The 20,605-nt window shown below is 45.3% G+C and overlaps 1 protein-coding gene across 1 annotated transcript in view; it reads left to right on the top strand.

The window, feature by feature from the left end:
- The first annotated feature begins 5,424 nt into the window (after positions 1-5,424).
- The window catches only part of ATP5F1D (ATP synthase F1 subunit delta), a 43,050-nt gene continuing 27,869 nt past the window's right edge, over positions 5,425-20,605 (top strand). Inside the window, exon 1 of the mRNA XM_082253708.1 lies at positions 5,425-5,622. Within this exon, the coding sequence (XP_082109834.1) occupies positions 5,500-5,622 (123 nt within the window). The 5' untranslated portion in view covers positions 5,425-5,499. The remainder of the gene's footprint in view (positions 5,623-20,605) is intronic.

Genomic DNA, 20,605 nt, shown 5'->3' with positions numbered 1-20,605 from the left:
CAGAGGCTGGAAAAACCCAGGCCGGATTCCGGTTCAGTCTCTCAGTACAGAACGTATGTGAGGTGAAATATAGCGATTATCTACTACCTCACTTCGCATACTGTCACACTACTTATTCACAAAAAAAATATTTTTGAGATAATTCACTTGTTACACCATTCTAGAGATTCACTAATCTAGTGACACTTTGTTGGCTGCTATGAATAACCTTGCTGTTTTAATAAAATGTATGTTAAGACATCTCTGTATAGCCAAGACAAAACACAGAGAGGGGGCACAGACATTTAGAATGTACACTGAGCTGTGCACACACAGCTCAGTGTTTATTCTTGGTGTACCTCAGTACCACAATCAACTCCCACATGCATACTTGGGAGCTACATTATTCCGCAGCCAGCCAATCAAATGGCTTTCAACCTAGTTCTCAGAAGACTCCGGGGAGAAGAAGTAGACACCAGGGAGGGACCTTGCATTGTTGGAGCAGAAGTATTTTTGGAGTTAACTGCTTTAAAAAACTTTGCGTTGGTGTTCAGTGGTTATGTGCTACTTGCTCCACTCCTGTGCCTTTGCCCTGACTTCCTTGTTGGGCTGAAACAATGCTGTCACTGTCAGGAGGAGATCAATCTGCCTGCCTGTCATAATCAAAGGTCAGGCTCAGAGGTCATGCGCTATAGCAGTGGAAGGGTTCACATAGAAATCATCAGGATAAATGCACAAGCAGGTCCCCCTGTCATATGAGGCAGGCTCATCTGAGGCATGGAGTCTAAGCACTATCTGGTATTTGCCAGAGCTTGATGGTAGAGACAGGCTTCGCAGCATGCTAGTGCAAGATTGTGGTCCTAAGGATCACCCCACCGGGAGGTGAGCAAGCCATGTTCTGTAGCAGATAGGGATCAAGTAGAAGCGTAGTTGGTAAACAAACCAAAGGTCGGTAACAAGTGGTTGCAGATTGGGATCATGCAGAAGCGTAGTCGAGAAAAAGTCTGTAAGAAGAGGTTTGCTGTTCACACGCAAAGACGCGTTCCTGTTAAAACCCGCAGAGACTCGGCAATTGCGAATGCGCATGTGTGAACTCGCGTAGCCGCGCACTCATGTTCGCGAGGACGCATTGTGCGATAGATGCTGGTGCCAAATGGGCTATTTAAACCCAGTCCTTGCTCAGCTCCAGTGCTGCTTTGTCTTCAGCCTTGGCTACTTGTTACCTGTAAACCTGTATCCTGCTTCCAAGTTCCAGACCCGGCTTGTCCTGACCATCCTCTGCTCTCCGCCTGCACCGACCTTGGCTTGTCCTGTGACCTCCGCTTCTGTTTGCTCCCACTGGCTTCTACATTACCGATTGACTCCTGACCTGACTTGTCTTACCACGCTCTTGTCTTTCCCAGATCCATCCACCCTGCCTGGGAAGGTTCACCCAGCTTCTCCTGCTATCCTGGCTACGGTCTCCAGGACCTGCTGCCTGCTCATCTCCCTGCTCACCGGACTTCCCTGGCAATTCCTGTCTGTGGCAACCTGTCTGCTTCCAGCAACCCTCAGGCACTCATGCTACTCTACACTCCGGTGCCTCCTGTCTGCACTATCAGGGGCCCTGAGTCAGAGGCGTAAGAGAGGCCTTCCTCACCATATCAGGCTCATCTCCAGGTACGTGATCAAGTCCAAGGTCCGTAATGAGTGGTAGTGGAGATACGGATAGCAGCAGGAGTGCAAGGAGCAGGATTTTGACTGAAGAAGAGCACAATAATCTGACAAACAGGAAGTTCAAAGATATGGCTTAAATAGGAAGTTCATAGGTGGAGCAAGGAGTTCAAGGTTCACGAGAAACAAGATAGAAAGTAAGGTTGTCCAAGGGATCTGTCAGGGAGCTATCCAGCATCTAAGGTGGCACAGTAAGAAGGAATATTGCCTTCACAACAGAGGTCCTGGATTCGGATCCTAGCATTGACATTTATTACTGACAACCTGAAAAATGACAGACCTCCTTTTCAAAAATAAGACAGTGGTATTTATTCACCACTGTGTTTTTATTTTTTGCTAAATAAATTAAAAAAAGACAGATAATAAAAAAAACAAAAAAAAAAACAAACACGTTTTACTTTGTTTCTGTTGTAATATTTTGCAAATAAATAATCTTTCTTCATGAATTAAGTCCAACATGTATTCTGCTACATTATTTTGGTGAAAATAATCCAAAACAGTGTATCCTATTTAGTCTGTAGGAAAGGTATACAGTACACAAATGATGGTGTGTATATATATATCTGCAAATAGATCAGTCCTGATTTATTGAGGCCCAAGAATGTCAGTAAAGATATCCCCCAAATGACCCCTTTTTGGAAAGTAGACAGCCCAAGATATTTAGTAAGAGGCATGGCGAGTTTTTTGAAGTTTTCATTTTTTTGTCATAAGTTTTTGTAAAATTAAGAAATTTTATATATTTTTTTTAACATACTGTCACCAGTTCAGTACAGCATCATCATATAATAATGTAGGTGTGGGGGTGATCAGGAAAACTGACTTGTGATAGTACAGAAAAAAAAAAATCATAATTTTTTAAAAAATGTTATTATATATTTTTTTTAATTACGATTTTTTTAACACACTTTGACCAGAGCAATATAAGGTTACCATAGTAACATTGTAGTACTTTGGGGAAGTGATCAGTATTTTTTTTTTTTACACATTATGTTAGAGCAATGAACTTTATTGCTATATACAAGCATTTTACTGAATCACAGTGGTCGAACCAAAAAAAAAAAAAAACCTACAAGGTAATGGCATAATGTTCTAGTATGCATTGCATACTAGCACATTTTAAAATAATCACTTTGGAACGTAACCCTCCAGCGCTGTAAAGTCACCGCTGAGAGGGTTGACATCTTCCCTGTCTTTCGTCCGGGTTTGCGAGCTCCGGCGCTGTGATTGGCCAGAGCCGAGATGACGTCACTCCCGCACATGCATGCGGGAGCCCTGCGTTCCAACACATTCAAAGCGCATGCACCAGGGATGTCACTGGCTGCATGCAGGGCGAATATCTCTTAAACGGTACATGTTTTGGCGATATTCATTTTACCTACAGATAAACCCTATTATAGACTTACCTGTAGGTAAAAATTACCAAGCGAGTTTACAAATGCTTTAAATTGATTCATTCAGTCTGTTTATATGGTATACACATTCCAGAAAAAGATTAGTGCTGCTCAGCACCCTACTCCTGCGCTTAGAACCTGGTCCTCAGGCTGCCTCAATCTTGGAACTTGTACTCATACTTGGCATCCACTATGGCTGGGCTTTGCTGCCCCCTACGACCGGGGCGGTCGACCAAACACTGTAGATACAAAACAAAGAAAGGGCGCACCAGCCTAGCGCATTATCCTCAGCGAGTTTATTGATAATAAAAAGATAAAAATCAGCTACTCACAAACATGTGTGAAAGTCAAGCATTTCAATTCCATAAAGCAGCATCATTACAGGAGTCCGATATCTCATAAAAGCAGAGGGCTGACACGTTTCGAGGCCGTGCCTCTTCCTCAGAGCCTATGGTATACACGGGCTGTGATTGGCCCATCCTGTACTATCTGATCACACTGAGCTAGAAAGGAAGCCATCCATTCTGTACAGCTCTCATGTGACCTTGTGTGATTGGTTACAGCGGCCACATGGTACCAGCAGCGGCCGGTACAGAGATCAGTCATTAGCTGTGTCTGGTGGATGCAGCCGGTGACAGATCAGGCCACTGCGCGGCATGATCTGGGAGAACGTCATATGACATCTACCTTGATCGACGAGAGATTCCGGCCAGCGTCATCCTGCTATAGGCCAGGTGGGAACCGATTAAAGCGGTTGTATCCCACTTTTTGACACTTTTACCTACAGGTAAGCCTATAATAAGGCTTACCTGTAGGTACAAATAATATCTCCTAAACCGGCATGGTTTAGGAGATATTTACAGTGCATGCAGCCGCTCGCGCGAGCGGCGCATGCGCTCTGAAGGTCCGGGGGGACCGTCAATTAATTTCCCGGGAGCTTGTCGGAAAATCACTGCCGCGCGCATGCGCGGGAGTGACGTCATCGCGGCTCCGGCCAATCATCACGCCGGAGCCGTCTCTTCCGGCCAATCACCGCGCCGGAGCCGCCGAACCCGGAAGAGACGGCGAGGGATCATGGCAGCGCCCGCAGCGATGTCCGGGGGTCCGTGTGGGGGCTTTGTTCTAAGGTAAGTTACACATAATGGGCTAGTATGCCATGCATACTAGCCCATTATGCCTTTGTCTTGCAGGTTTTTTTTTTTTTTTTTTTCCCTAGGGTTTACAACCGCTTTAAACAGAATATACAAATCAACGAGAGATTCCCGCCGGCGTCATCCTGCTATAGGCCGAGTGGGAACCGATTAAACAGAATAAACGAATCAACGAGAGATTCCCGCCGGCGTCATCCTGCTATAGGCCAGGTGGGAACCGATTAAACAGAATAAACGAATCAACGAGAGATTCCTGCCGGCGTCATCCTTCTATAGGCCAGGTGGGAACCGATTAAACAGAATAAACGAATCAACGAGAGATTCCCGCCGGCGTCATCCTGCTATAGGCCAGGTGGGAACCGATTAAACGAATCAACGAGAGATTCCCGCTGGTGTCATCCTGCTATAGGCCAGGTGGGAGCCACTTAAACAGAATAAACACGATATGGAAGCACTGACCATACTCATAACATACCGTCGTTGTTTGCCTGGTTTACACTTACAAAAGCCAACACAAGCATGACAAATTATCAGCCCCTGATATTTACAGACAGTTGTAAAAGTCACTGATTTTTACAAACTGTCAGTAAATTTACTTACAGTTGGCAACCCTGATGCATCCACATGCGGGTAAACATAGCCCTTCATCATTGTACGCTTTAGTACACCTCATGTGAACGGGGCCTAATAGCTAAGTGGTGATGGGCTCTAACGTGTTTGGATCGTACCAGCCAGGAAGCCGTGACTGCACACCACCGATCATAGGCAGTGAGGCATTTCCCGAACGGCAGCTGCACATGCATATGATTGGCGATACATATCTTCATGCTACACTGGCTTCGAACACGCCTGAGCCCTTTGCTATTGTCAGGCCCAGGAAGTGCTATTACTGACTCTTTTTCCAGGCAAGAACCTTTGCAATAGTTTCCAGTCTTCAAAAACATACTGCGAAATTTCTGGAATTTTCACCTTGCCCAAAGAAAAACTAAAAAAAAAAAACAAACAAGCTGTTGTATGCGTGATTTTCAATAAACCTTTATTTATATGCTTCAGTCCGCACAACAATTTACTGTCCTGACAGACAACCTGAGTTTCGCTTCAAACGCGTTACCACATTGCATGCCGGGACATGTAGTATGCACCAGGCAGTGGGCGGTGCGGGTAAGCCTCAGGGTCACACTACAACTCCCGTAAGCCCCCGCGCGGCGGCCTGTCTTAGTATCCGGTGCCCTTGGCTTCGGTCAGAGTAGTTCTCCGGCTTCACCATGCTGTCTGCTCGGGCTCTCCGGTTTGTTCGTTGTGCTGTACCCCGCCATGTACGAAGCTATGCAGAAGCCGCACCTAGTGGGACGTCGGCCATGAGCTTCACATTCGCCTCCCCTAGCCAGGTTGTATCTTCTGGGGGTATGAGTTGTCTGTGTGGGTCATTGTAGAGTCAGTCATGGGGACCTGGTATTCCTCATCCTAGTGATCATTGAACAAGGACAGGCAGCTGTGAATGTGGAAGAATATTCTAAGGCTGTAGTGGGGGAATGGAAGAGTCTTGTGCTTAATATGTGGCCTTTGATGTCCTAATCAGTTTAGGTTGATGACACACGGGTGACCTTTTATTGCAGCACTGCTAACAAGTCACTAATTGCGATTAACAGCGATTTGTAGCTAGAAATTTAGTCGTTAGTCGCTGCTGATCAGCTACAGCACTGGGATGTGCACTGCTACAGATCACTCGCCTTCATGGTTTGTAGCAGAACGATTGGTGCAATGTTTCATAGAAAAGCATCCAAGTGGAACTAAACCCATTGATTTATCGTCTAAAAAAAAAAAAGTTGTTACATTTGTAGCATGCCGGGATGCTGTCACATTTGCTTGTGCCCTCAACTAAACTGTCAAACCATCAAATGTCATAACTGATCATGTGCAGCACCATGGCACTTAGCCCCCTTTCACACTTATGCATCTTGTCCTGCGAATTGGAACTGCAATGTCGCATGACAAGTTGTACCCCCATGATTTCCAATGAGTACTATTTATATCATATCTGTGTGACTTCAAAGTAGTCCCTGCACTATTCTGGTCTGACTTTGATGCGACTTGAGGTCCATAGACCTCAAGATTACACAGGCCTTGCTTTAAGTCGTGTGACTTTCAGGTCGTACAAGTGTAAACGGAGGCCAAGATGGCAAATTCATTGGCTGTATAAGATAAGACAGTATAGTTCTGCTCAATAAAGATGAACTTTTTTGGCTTAAAGTGGTTCTAAAGCCTCAAGGGTTTTTCACCTTTAGGCCCCATGCATACGGGGCGTTTTTACAGCCGCTGTAAACAGCGTCAGATTTTTTTTTTTTTTGCAGCTCAAAAACGCCCCTCCATGTTATTCTATGGCCTCATGCACACACAGACGTTTTAGAGCTGTAAGTGGCCTAGGCGTTTTTAAGCTGAAAGAAGAACCCACGGCCGGCGCGTTCTGAGGACCAGCGTTACAGCTGTAAAAACGTCTGATGCTGCTAAAGGCTGAATAACGTTGCTTAACGTGCGTTAAGCCATAACGTGCGTTAAGCCACTTTATACATTTTTTCTTCCATTAAAAATCAATGGTTCCCTATGGGAGCCTATTGATTTGAATGGAAGTCGCACCGCAAACTTACGGCGCGACATGCGCTGTGAGAATCTTGAGGGGGAACTCCACGCCAAAATGGAAAAAAAACGGCGTGGGGGTCCTCCCAGGTTCCAAACCAGGCCCTTCGGGCTCTGATATGGAATTTGAGAGTAGCCCCATGCTGAAAAAACGGCGTGGGGTCCCCCCCCCCAAATTCATACCAGAATCTTATCCGAGCATGCAGGCCAGGAAAGGGGAGGGGATGAGCGAGCGGCCCCACCCCCCCGGCCCACACCAGGCCACATGCCCTCAACGTGGGGGGGGGGGGGGTGTTGGTGCTTTGGGGCAGGGCAGGCTCTTCACCCCCCACCCCAAAGCACCTTGCCCCCATGTTGATGAGGACAAGGTCCTCATCCCCACAACCCTGGCCGGTGGTTGTGGGGGTCTGCGGGCAGTGGGCTTATCGGTATCTGCAAGCCCCCTTGAACAAGGGGGCCCCCCAGATCCCGGACCCCCCTCCCTATGTGACTGGGTATGGGGTACACTGTACCCCTACCCATTCACCCCATGAAAGGCAGTGTATGTGAATAACGACAGGAGACGTTTTGGAAAGTTTATTTAAAATCTTCATTCGGTCTTCTCCACTCCGGTCTTCTCCACTCTGCTCTTTTGCCCTTGGCTCTTCTTCTTCCTCTGGTCCTCCTCATACGATGTCTCCGGTGATTATGCCGGTCTCCGGTCTCTGCAGCTTAATATATAGCCATTAGGGGCGTGGCCTCTCGATGTCACCGGGAGGCCCCACCCCCTTATGTCACAGACGACGTCATCTGTGACCTTGTAACACGAACGAGTCACATGACACCGGGGAGGGAAAATTACTAATTGGGCAAAAATTTGACATTTTCACTTAGGTGTGTACTCATTTTTGTTGCTAGCGGTTTAGACATTAATGGCTGTGTGTTGAGTTATTTTGAGGGGACAGCAAATTGACACTGTTATACAAGCTTTACACTCACTAAGATTATGCTACAGTCCCGGTTAAGATCTCTGGATCCAAGGAGATTGGCAATCAGATCCATCCAAAGTGGAAGACTAAATGTATGGTACCTGAGCTCAGTAAAGGGAAACGAGGTGTTGCCTGTAATGGGACCCTCTTGGGCGCTGGATCCTAAGATCTGGACCCTTGGTAAGGCTAACCCCAAAGGCATTCCGGCAAGGGGCCCTACAGGTCCTAAGGAGTGGCCCCAACAATTAGGGGGACCTGGTCCTTGAAGGTCGAAAAATTGACCAGTATCAGCTGTGATGGAGAGATTGGATTCTAGTTTGTCAGAATCCTGCGGCGGGAGTGGTAAGCTCACTTTAATTATGGTGCACTGTTACCTTCTAATTTAACAGATACCAAATGCCTTGTTTTATGTCTCCACTAGCAGTATGTGTATTCAGCTGTGACATGCACACCTTGGATGCCTTACATTTTTCTACTCCCAACCCCCCTGATGCTTGGAGGGCAGCAGGACTTTGTACATCCCGCCCACGCATCCGCTTACCCTCTGGCTCAAGTTCAGGGAGCACCTTCGGTGGCCATCCCTGCAGCGGGTGATTACGCGCGCAAGTTCTGCCTATTTACATGCACGAGCGTGCACATGCAGCTGGTAGTCGAATGAACAAGAAAAAACCCGAAAAACAAAGATCCAAATAGTGGAAATTAGACAAAGGGATTTGTCATGTCCATATATAAATGGCTTTGGTTAATAGAAACACATTTGTGTTTGTATTGTGAACCCCTCCTGGACTAGTGACAAAAAACAATTTAGTAAAAAGCATATTTTTTATTGTATCTAAAAAGATCAATGCAATCCTACTATGAACTGAATGGGGACAGCATGATAGCACAACCACATCAGCATTAATAGGTAAATAAGAACACAAATAAAAACAGGCTTGTGAAGCCATTGAATACTGTAGTTAAATGGTAAGTGATGACACCTGACATGTTTCGGACTAGTTATTTATATGTGCTTCTTCCAGGGTGACACCAGTTGACCACAAAATGTAGGTGTAAATGCATCTATTAGTACATAAATTTAAGTAGATATAACATGTAAATAGCATCATAACATACGTAGATGTATACTGTGTTATATGAAAGTTCATAAATTAGCGCAGTACTTACATGCGTTCAAGGCTTTACAAAGATATGTGAAGATGATGTAGCAAATGTGGGAACTCCTTGACGGGGGATGCAATGGAGAAAACGACCACCATTCATGAGGCCATAGCATTAAAGGAAAGCCTATTGACTCAAGTCACCTGGATCCTGGACGGATAATGAGTATCCATAGGTCCAAAAATCAAGCTGCTCAACTGAAAATGCAAAAACAAATTGTGTCTACGAAAAAAATAAAATAGTTTTTTCTTTTGGTTCATAAAGGTACATGTATAGTATACATACTAATGATAGTGGTGGTTGAAGAAACACCACGAAGTCCACTTTGTTTGACCGTCCTAGTACCTGTGTATACCAAGTTGATATGATTGTAATATGTGGTCACCCAATGGTGTATAAAGCCATATTGTAATGATCCAAATTCATGGAGCCGGTAGAGGGCTTGTCCTTGATGCATTGGTGTGCAGGTACCAAGCTGCACATGCGCAGTAAGGGGCAGAGACTGCACAGCATTTGAGGAGTGCAGAATCCTGTGGCTAAAAAGCTAGTCTGTGGAAAACAAATTGCTAGCTGGTTTTCCCTTTTATGAGGAGCGCCTATTTGGTGACTATCTGGACAAATATAGCCAAAAGATTTCAAGGGGGGGGGGGGGGGGGATAATGCTTCTACCAGTTAAGAGGCAAAGTAAACGTCCTTCTTTTAAGGTGGTGTCTAACACTCAGATTACCAGTACTTCTATTCCTGGGCAGTTTCGACAGCCTCAGCCGTCTGGATCTAGAGCCAAGCCTTCAGGTCAAGGGCAGAAGAAACCCTGGGCCCAGAGGCCTACCGGGCCTAGCCCCAAATTTACCTTGTGAAGGAACGCCCCCAACTCAGTCGGGTGGGGGGGAAGGCTGCTACAGTTCTCAGAGGCCTGGGTGGAAATGATTCAGAACTGGGTTATTTCCAGTCTCGCAGGGGTACAAACTAGAATATTGGGTGTTTCCTCATCCTCGGTTTGTAAGGTCAAACATACCTGCAGATCCTCTAAAAAGAAAATTCTTTCTGGCTCTGGACCATCTGAGGTCTCAAGCAGTGATTACAGAAGTCTCAGGCGACAAGAAATTCAGGGGTTTTTACTCAAACCTTTTTATAGTCCTCTAGCCAAACAGAGATGCGAGATCTTTTCCAGATCTCAAAGCCCTGAACCAGTTCTTAAACATTCACACATTCAGAATGGAGTCAATTTGCTCAGTCATGGTCTCTCTGCTAGGAGGAGAATTTCTATCATCTGTAGACATCAAGGATGCATACCTTCACATGGCAATTTTTCAGGCCCATCAAATGTTTTTGCGGTGAAAGACCGTAATTTGCAGTTCGTGGCCTTGCCCTTCCGGCTAGCTCCGTCTCCACGAGTGTTCACAAAAGCCCTAGCTCCAGTATTGATTATTCTAAGGTCTCAAAGGATAGCAGGTAGGATACCTGGATGATCTATTACTTATAGACTGGTCGGCTTTTACTCTTAAGCCAGAAAGTGTTTCGGGCAGTTCAGTTCTTTGAACCGGCTGCAATGCTGACTTTGCCAAATTCAGAAACCAACCAGGACGTTCTGAGTCTAGAGTTTCTGGGTTTCCTTGTGGACCCAGTACAGGCAAAGGTGTGTTTTCCGCCAAGACAGGTCGTAGCCCTGAAGGATCTGGTTTGTATCGAAAGAGGGAAAAATTATCCTTCTGTACATCTTTGTATGAGGTTGCTAGGGAAGATGGTGTCCTCATTCGAAGCGATTCGAAGTGGTTCCTTATGCCTAATTCCATGCCAGACTATTACAGAACAACATTTTGTCAGCCTGGAGCAAAAAGATCCAGGCCCTAGATTGTTGCATGTCTCTAGTACCGAGAGTACGTCAGAGTCTAGGTTGGTAGCCAGGAATTTGGAGAGCGGCAAATCCTTTCTTCCACTAGTCTGGAAGGTGGTGACTACAGATGGCAATCTTTCTAGCTGGGGAGCAATTCTGGAGGAAGCAACTGTCCAAGGGAAATGGTCCTGGTTAGAAAGGAGCTTCCCCGTCAATATCTTGTAAATTTGAGCCGTTTGTCGGGCGTTAAGCTACTGGACTCCTAGACTTCGGGGTTGCCCCGTCAGGGTACAATCCTTCAATGCCACGGCTGTGGCCTATATCAACCATCAGGGGGGCACCAAGAGTCAGTCAGCCCAGAAGGTGGGTCACATCCTATCCTGGGCGGAGACCTCTTTTGGATGCCTGTCGGCCGTTTTAATTCCAGGAATAGAGAACTGGCAGACTTTGAGTTGCCAGCAGATGTTTCCAGGGGAATGGTCCTTACATCCCGAGATCTTTGCATTAATTTGTCAACGTTGGGGTCCCGGACGTAGATTTGTTGGCATCCAGGTTTCAACAACAAGTTAAACAGATTTGTGTCCAGGACCAGGGATCCGCTCACAATCAGAGTGGATGCTTTGGTGACTCCCTGGGAGCAGTTCTACCTGATCTATGCCTTTTCACCCAGTTCAGCTGCTGCCACGACTTCTGTGCAGGATTCAGGAAGAAGGGAAACCAGTAATCCTGGTGGCTTCAGCTTGGCCCAGGAGGATTTGGTACACGCAAAATTCAAGGTTGGCGGTGGAAAGGCCATGGGTTCTCCCACTGCGTCTGGACCTGCTCTCTCAGGATCCGATATTCCACCCTGCTTTACAATGTCTAAATTTGAGGGTTTGGCTATTGAAGCCTTGATTTTGAGGGAGCGGGGTATAACTGATCTTGCAGTCTCTACTGTGATAAATTCTAGGAAACCAGTCTCTAGGGCAGGGATCCTCAAACTACGGCCCTCCAGCTGTTGCGGAACTACACATCCCATGAGGCATTGTAAAACTCTGACAGGCACAGACATGACTAGGCATGATGGGAATTGTAGTTCCTGAACAACTGGAGGGCCATAGTTTGAAGACCCCTGCTCTAGGGGCATTTATTTCAGAGTCTGGAAGTCTTACATTTCTTGGTGTGAGGCCAGGAAGTGGCATCCCTGTAAATATATCATCGGGAGAACTCTAGCTTTCTTGCAAGTAGGAGTAGATATGAAGTTAGCCTTAGAAAAAAGACTGACAAGGCTGAAATTTGACCTTTCAATAGTCCTTAAGACTGATTGCTTTGCATTCCTTGGTCCAGGCTTTTATACAAGGGGTGCTACATATGCTTCCGCCAGTTAGCCCACCTAACTGGGATTTAAATTTGGTCCGGGCTAGGGATGCACTGAAATGAAAATTTTGGGCCGAAACCGAAAATGCAGGATGCCATTGGCCGAAAACCGAAAATGACTTTTCCCCCCAAATAATTTTAAAATAGATGGAACAGGGGCATACACCAAAAAACAGGCAGCGACATATACCTGTCGCTGCCACCCTGTCACAGTATATGTACTGTGGGTTGGCAATAGGTTAATTTAATAATTACCAATGGTATTTGTATTATGCAGCATGAGGGGGTTAATGTATTGTCACTGCTGCATTAGTGACCAACCAGTGGCAGTTAATTAACCCCTTTGTGCTGCATTAGTGCAACCAGTATCAGTGTTAACACTGGTTGCACTGATACTGGTTGTACTAATGCAGCACAAAGGGGTTAATTAACTGCCACTGGTCGGTCACTAATGCAGCAGTGACGATACATTAACCCCCTCATGCTGCATAATTAATACAAATACCAATGGTTAGCTGCCTCAGCTATCACCCCTCCCCCCCCCCCCCCCCACGCATCAGCCTCAGCGTCCCTCTCCTACTCACTCAGCTCCTCCGGTCACGGTGTCCATTATTCAAAAGTCCCGCCTCTGGCCGGCCGGCCGCCCGCCTCCCGGTGATGTCACTACTACTACGATCTGTCCATGAATGAACTGACACCGGGCGGGCAAGCGGCCACTAATATCTGTCACTATGTGAGATTTCACTTCTCCAATTCCCTGACAGTCCGGGCGGGAGGGCGGGGCGAGCGGCCGCTAATAGATAGAACTGTGATCCTTCCTGTCAGCTCAGCGGGACTGTGACTGTGTGTGAATGAGATCTGATCTGACCTGACACCGGGCAGGGCGAGCGGCCGCTAATAACTATAACTATGTGAGAGCTTCACTTCCTTGTCAGCGGAGATACATGCCTGACATAGTATGTCCGTTCATTAATGCAGAGATCATAGTAGTAGGACGTCATTGAGAGGCGGGCGGCCGGCCAGAGGCGGGACTTTTAAAACCTGCCCTGCGCCCTCCTCCCTTCTCACGGCGGCCATATTAATTTCGGCACTGTTAACCCATTATCGGCCGAAATGATAGGCTCATTTTCGGCCGATAATTTCGGTGGCCGAAATTTCGGTGCATCCCTAGTCCGGGCTGTTCCACAGAAACAGCCCTTTGAAGCCCATTCAGCATATTCCTCTGGTTCTTTTGACCAGAAAGTTAGTCTTTTTGGTTGCAGTAACTTTAGCTAGAGTATTGGAGTTAGCGGCTCTTTCTTGTAAGGAGCCATTTCTGATCTTGTATCAAGATAGGGTGTATCTACGTCCACACCCAGGGTTTTTGCCCAAGATGGTGTCTTCTTTTTGTTTGAAAACCGGACATTATACTGCCTGCCTTTCGTTTCCAAATCCTCAAACAGCAGAGGAAAAGTTCTTACATTCTCTCGATGTAGTAGGTGCATTTAAGGCAGGGCTTGACAAATTTGCCTGAAATCTAGGAGCCAGCTAAAAAAGTTAGGAGCCAGTTTTTTTTTTTTGTTTTTTGTTTTTTTAAACTAACAACCAAGCTTTATTTAATAAAACGGATACTAAATTTACACATAAATAGGACTAGAACCCCACTCTCCTCTATAGCGCAATTGGATGGAAACAGACTGTCTGTCTCTTTCCATCCGATGCCATCTGATCCGATCCACGGGATGGATAGAAAATAGAACCACCATCCGTCTGTTTTTGGCGGGCAGGGTCAGATGGCGGCAGATTACTGCTCCATAGAGGAGACTGAACGGTCCGATCAGGTCTGCCTGAAAAACTGACAGGCGGACCTGATCAGACAGCCCGTGTGAAAGGGGCCTTCGGCTGTGGCACGGCGATGAGGGAAAAAATATATATATATATATATATATATATATATATATATATATATATATATATATATATATATATATATATATATATATATATATAAATTTATTTATTTTTTAATAAGAATTGAAAAAAAAAAAGAAAAACATTTTTTTTTTTAATAATTAAAAAAAAAAATATTATTTATTTTTTTTACATTTAAAAAATAAATTATTAATAATAACCACACTCCCTGTCCACTTACCTTTAAGCAAAGGTAACTGGACAGAGAGATGAAGCCTTAAGAAAAAATTCCCTCTCTTCTCCTCTTTGGCATTGAGAACATGCATTACTCCCGGCCACCACAAGAGGGCGCCAGTTCCCCTAGCTTCTCATCTCACAGAAGAAGGCCGAAAAGCCGGGGACTAAATTTTTGGACGCCGCGGAAGTCCGTGAATTTGAAGAGGAGGTGGGGGGCGCAAAAGGGACAGGACACATCCTGCAGGGCACCCGAGGCGCCAGGTCGCTAATTCTAGTCGCAAATGCGACCTGGCGCCCGGGATTTGTCGAGGCCTGATTTAAGGTCTATTTGAAGATGTCAGCTCAGATTCAGAAGACCGAACCTTTTGTTTGTGCTGCCAGAAGGGTCCAGGAAAGGGCAGGCAGCATCTAGGTCTACAATTTCTCAGTGGATTCGCCAGGTCATTATACAGGCGTATGGTTTAAAGGGAAAGGTTCCACCTTTTTGGTAAAGACACACTCTCTACCAAAAGAGTAGATGCTTCTTGGGCAGGTCGCCATCAAGCTTCTATGGCTCAGATTTGCAGGGCCACTACTTGGTCTTCAATTCATATGTTCACTAGATTCTATCAGGTGGATGTTAGGACCCGGGAGGATTCTGCATTTGGCCACAGTGTACTGCAGGCAGCTGTGTAGATCTTTTCGGTCTGATGGCGGTTATTCCATATATAGTGTCAAGTGCATTGCTTTGGGATGTGTAAGATAGTAATTATTATGGCTGCTCTGTGTCCCCTGATGTACGATAAAGGCAATTGGATTACATCACGGGACTCAGAGGTCCCTCCCCTCTTGTCTGGGATGTTTATTGCTTGCTACAATACTGAGGTACTTATAGGGGTTATATAGAGTGGGACTTCCTATCTTTTTGGTTGCCAGTGTCAATTCACCTTTAGGTGGCGTATAACCCAGATAGTAATTATTATGGCTGCTCTGTCCCGTGATGTACTCCAAGAATAGGATTTTACAGCTAAGCTGTAGGAAAAATCAGATTCTTTACTGGGCGCAACTTCATCTTTAACATTATACAAACAAATTTGGCTAACTTTACTGGGTGTTCTAAATTCTTTAAAGTGTATTTTTCTTAGGTCCTCTGACAGACGCAGCCCTCAATGTTTCTTCACTAATGGGTAATGCGCCTTCTACAGGAGTTGACTAGGCAGTGAAAAACGTTCACTCTCTACACCTATAGGGGCTGTCCCTCACGACATTACACCAGACACACTGTGCTCTAAAATCAGTTTCTTGCTGCCTAGTTTGGAAGTAAATGGTCCTACTCCTAATGTCCCTTGGCGACTAATTCCTTGATTCGCACATTTATTCAAGGGGTGCGTCATTTGTCTCAGACGAGGAGATCCCCTTTACCTCCGTTGGATCTGAATTTGGTTTTGTACGTTCTCCAACGACCTCCCTTTGAAAATATCCGGGACATTTCCCTGCCTTTGTTGTCTGAGAAGGTTGCCTTTTTGGTGGCTATCACCTCTGCTCACAGGGTGTCTGAGTTGGCAGCTCTGTCTTGCCGTTCGCCTTAACTGGTCGTTCATAGGGATAAGGTTGTTTTGCGTCCTAACCAATCTTTTCTCCCTAAGGTGGTGTCGGCTTTCCACCTCCAATGAAGATATTGTTTTACCTTCGCTCTGTGCTAAGCCCAAGCATCCTAAGGAATTTGCCTTGCATTCGCTGGATGTGGTTAGGGCGGTCAGGGTCTACCTGTCAGCCACGGAGTCCTTCCGGACATCTGATTCTCTGTTTGTCTTTCCTGAGGGGCTTCGTAAGAGTTCGGCTGCGTCTGCTGCAACCATATCAAAGTGGATCAGACAGACTATTGTTCAGGCCTATTCATTGAAGGGTCTGTTGCCTCCTTTCCCTATGAGGGCGCATTCTACTAGAGTGCGGAGTGCCTCTTGGGCCTTTCGCCATATCAGGCTTCGGTGGCTCAGGTGTGTAAAGCGGCAACCTGGTCGTCTGTACAAACTTTTACAAAATTCTACAAGATTGATTTGATGGCATCCTCGGATGCTTCCTTTTGTCTGCAAAGTTTTGCAGGCTGCTGTTTGTTAAAGACTTGGATTTTTTCTCTTTAGGGGGTGAAATTTTGTTCTGGGGTAAGCTCCTGTTTTGAGTTGAGCTTGTCATGTTTTGAGTTGAGCTTGTCATCCAGTTGGCTACGTTTAGCCTTGGGTATACGTTAACGTTTGGTTGCGTTCTTCCCACCCCTTATGCCTACACTGCTTTGGGACATCCCATTAGTGAAGAAACATTGAGGGCTGCGTCCGTCAGAGGACGTAAGAAAAAAATGGATTTTTGTAAGAACTTACCGTAAAATCCTTTTCTGAGTCCTCTGACAGACCCAGCTCCTGCCCCTCTTTTTTGGGGTTGGTTGTGTTTGTTTTTTTTTTTTTTTTTCTTTCTCTGCTTGCTACGAAACTGATTTTAGAGCACAGTGTGTCTGGGGTAATGTCATGAGGGACAGCCCCTATAGGCGCGTAGAGTGAAACTTTTTGATTGCCTAGTCTACTGTAGATGGCGCATTATACTGTAGATGGCGCATTACCTATTAGTGAAGAAACATTGAGGGCTGCATCTGTCAGGGGACTCAGGGAAAAGGATTTTACGCAAATTATTTTTTAAATCGTGTTTGAAAGACCACTACGCGAATAGTGTGACATAAAATATTGCGAAAATATTCTCTAGGGTCTCTGCTAAAAAAAAAGAAATGTTTGGGGGTTCTAAGTAATTTTCTAGCAAAAAAAATTGATTTTTACTTGTAAACAACAAATGTCAGAGAAAGGGCTGGTCTTAAGTGGTTAAAAGGAGTGCTGGTTTCACGGGGTAGATCAACGAAAAGGGGGTATCTCTATCTTGACACCTAGTCCCTTCTCCATCAGGCTCCGCTCACTGTCATCCTCACTAGTTGTTAGTGGTCTGACATCATCCTTTACAGCCAGTGACCAGTGAGGAGGGGGTAGCAGTGGCAGAAACTGTGTACAGAGACACATTCATTCAGCAAAAATAAAAAATTCCCCCATCCACACACACGAGGTGGATGGAGGAATCCTCCTGCCGTGGTTCTACCAGAATGCTTCTACCCATCAGATTGTGCAACGGAAGTGATGTTCAGACCAAAAAACACTTACTGAGTACGTTTAAGCGTGAAACATGCCTAGCATTTAGGCACATCAGGATTTTTTCTGCTGAAATTTCTCGCCTGAACTTGCAAGAAATGTTTTTTTTCTGCCTTTAACCACTTTCCGACTGCCTAACGCCGATCTACATCGGCAGTCAGCCCCTCACAGGCAAAGTGACGTAGGGCTACGTCACTAGCTTGTGAGGGTCTAGGGAGCGAGCGCGCGCCCCCGCGTGGTCACGGACCCCCCCCCCCCCCGCGCGCGTGTGACCAGCGGACCCGATGTCCGCCGGTCACTCGGCAATCGGCAGGGGAGAGGGAGAAAGTCAGGCTGCTTGTGTAAACAAGCCACCTGTCATTCTCTCCGCTGTATATGAAGGCTGATCATACGGTTCTACTATGTAGAACCGTCGATCACTCTTCATTCATCTGAAGCCACAGCCAATCACAGTAGAAAGCACGCCCCTAGGGACACACACAGCCCCTCCCTCTCTAATAAAGTTAACCCCTTCACTACCAGTGTATTTTTACAGTAACAGTGCATATGTATAGCACTGATTACTGTAGAAATGTCACTGGTAACCCCAAAAGTGTCAAAAATGTCAGTCAAGGGTCCGATCTGTCCGCCGCAATGTTGCAGTACCGCAAAAAAAATCGCGGATCGCTGCCATTACGCGTTAAAAAAAAAAAACAACAAAAATGGCAAATCTTTCCCTTTGTTAGTAAACGCGATAACTTTTGCGCAAACCAATCAAAATACGCTTTTTGCGATTTTTTTTTTTTTTTTTTTTTTTTTTTTTACCAAACATAGGTAGCATAAAACAAATTGGCCGAAAATGTTAAATTTTGATTTTTACATTTTTTTTTTTGGGGAAATTTCATATAAAAAAAATGTGAAAAATATTGCTATTTTTGCAAAATTGACGCTCTTTTTTTGTTTATAGCGCGTGATCAAAAAATCGCACAGGTGATCAAATACCACCAAAAGAAAGCTCTGTTTGTGGGGAAAAAAAGGACGCCAAATTTGTTTAGGTACAGCGTCGCACGACCGCGCAATTGTCCGTTAAAGTCACGCAGTGCCGAATCGCAAAATACCACCTGGTCAGGAAGGGGGTAAAATCTTCCGGGGCTTAAGTGGTTAAATGCCTGTAGGCTCCTATGTGTGTATGGACACAGGTTTACATAGAGGGGTCTTTAGAGGCAGAAAAAAGTCAAATGCCCTTTAAGTGGTTGTAAACCCACTTTAAAGACTTTTGCCTATAGGTAAGCCTATATTAAGGCTTACCTATACCGTAAGTGCTATAAATATCTCCTAAACTTGCACCGTTTAGGAGATATTTACAGTGCATGCAGCCGATGTCATTGGCGCATGCGTTCTGAAGGAACGGCCACCCGTGCCATTCCTTCAGAGCCCTGTGCCGTGACCGGCAGCTCCCGCACGCATGCGCGGGAGTGATGTAATCACGCCTCCGGCCAATCAGATGGACCCAGGAAGGCCGAACATGTTGGCTGTTCTGTCGCTGAGCAGGCAGCACTGCGGGGGCTTCGTTTTTAGGTAAGTACTTCATAATAAGCTAGTATGCGATGCATACTAGCTCATAATGCCTTTGTCTTTACAGGTGTTTTTTTTTCCTAATTCTTTTTCAGAGGGTTCCTCTTTAAAAGCAGCATTTGACACCCAGTTTTCATGAGGCCTTAGAGCCGGTTCACACTATCACGACTAAGTCGCCCTGACTTTGGGCGACTTTGAAGTCGCCCCTGCAGCACGACTTCATCACGGCTTGCAAACTACTTCTCATAATAGAAGTCAATGCAAGACGCTTCGACTTCGCCCAAAAGTAGTGCAGGAACCTTTTTCTAAATCGGAGCGACTTGAGTCACTCTGATTAGAACGGTTCCATTGCACAGCATGGAGCGCTACTTGTCAGATGACCAAGTCGCCTGACAAGTCGGAGTAGTGTGAACCGGCTCTTAGTGTATATCAAACAAAAACGTTTTATATTTTTTAGTTTGGATAAGGTGAGGAAGGGCAAGAACTCCTGTTGGATTTTTAGTGCGATCAAAAGGAAAATATACAACAATGTTCCTAATGTGTCACAATGTACAGCAACGAGTTAATATAAAAAAAATTGAAAAGAAAGTCCTTGAGCTCAAGCTGAGTGACTTTATTGCGAATAAGTTGATATCAATTGGCAGCAGGCAGGAGGAAGCAAATTCTCTCCCCCAGTGATCAGACTGCAGCAATAACTTTGTAGAAAATCATAAGGTGAAAGGCAGCACAACATGGGATTATTTTTGTCAGACTTTGTAAACCCAGGCACAGGCACCAGGATGTATGTGACTCTATCAGCTTTGGTATCTCAGTCCATGCAGCATATGCGGACACCTGGTTATTGCCCCAACAAAGATAGCTTCATCCTAGAGAACAAAAGCAGATAAAGCCATTGTCAGAGGAAGTACATTCATCTTTGTGAGAGGTAAAATATAACCTGCAATTGTTACACCCACACATTGCTTAGTGTGTACTAAACACAAAAAACATATATCTGTTGCTAGGTCCCCTTTATGAGGAAAATAGGACTATTTGTAAAATATAATGTCTAGATTTTCTGTACTGCCAATGAACAGAAGAGATGTGGTTGCAGAGGTTGAGGCATGTCACAATGATGACATGCCATACTCTTATGCCTGTTATTGTGCTGTAAGAGTGATCCGTACTGAGAACCGCTCTGTAAAGCAGGTGTTATTGTATGCATATGGCAAAGAGGAATTTTACCCCTGAAAGGTCATGCTACACTGTTTTTGAATTTTTTAGGCACTGAATACGTTCATAGGGAATATTCCTTAAATAACTGCAAAAATTACGGTATATAAATTTTGTTTCGGTAAAGCGTTGCATGACCACACAATTGCCAGTTAAAATTACACAGGGCCGAATAGCAAAAAATGGCCTGGTCATGAAGGGGGTAAAAGGTTCTGGAGCTCAAGTGGTTAAGTGGACATATCCACTCTCAAATTGAATTACTTGAAGTATTTGTGAAATATACATTTAAATGTTTTTTTTTTTTTTGTAATGCATGAAAGTAATAAAACACTTTGCTAAGGTGGTTGGCTATAACTAGTTTTTC

Source organism: Pelophylax lessonae (genome assembly GCF_965119305.1).
Source record: "Pelophylax lessonae genome assembly, chromosome: 1".
NCBI lineage: Eukaryota > Metazoa > Chordata > Amphibia > Anura > Ranidae > Pelophylax > Pelophylax lessonae.
The sequence above is the reverse complement of the archived record's forward strand: the minus strand, read 5'-3'. Positions and strand labels throughout refer to the sequence as shown.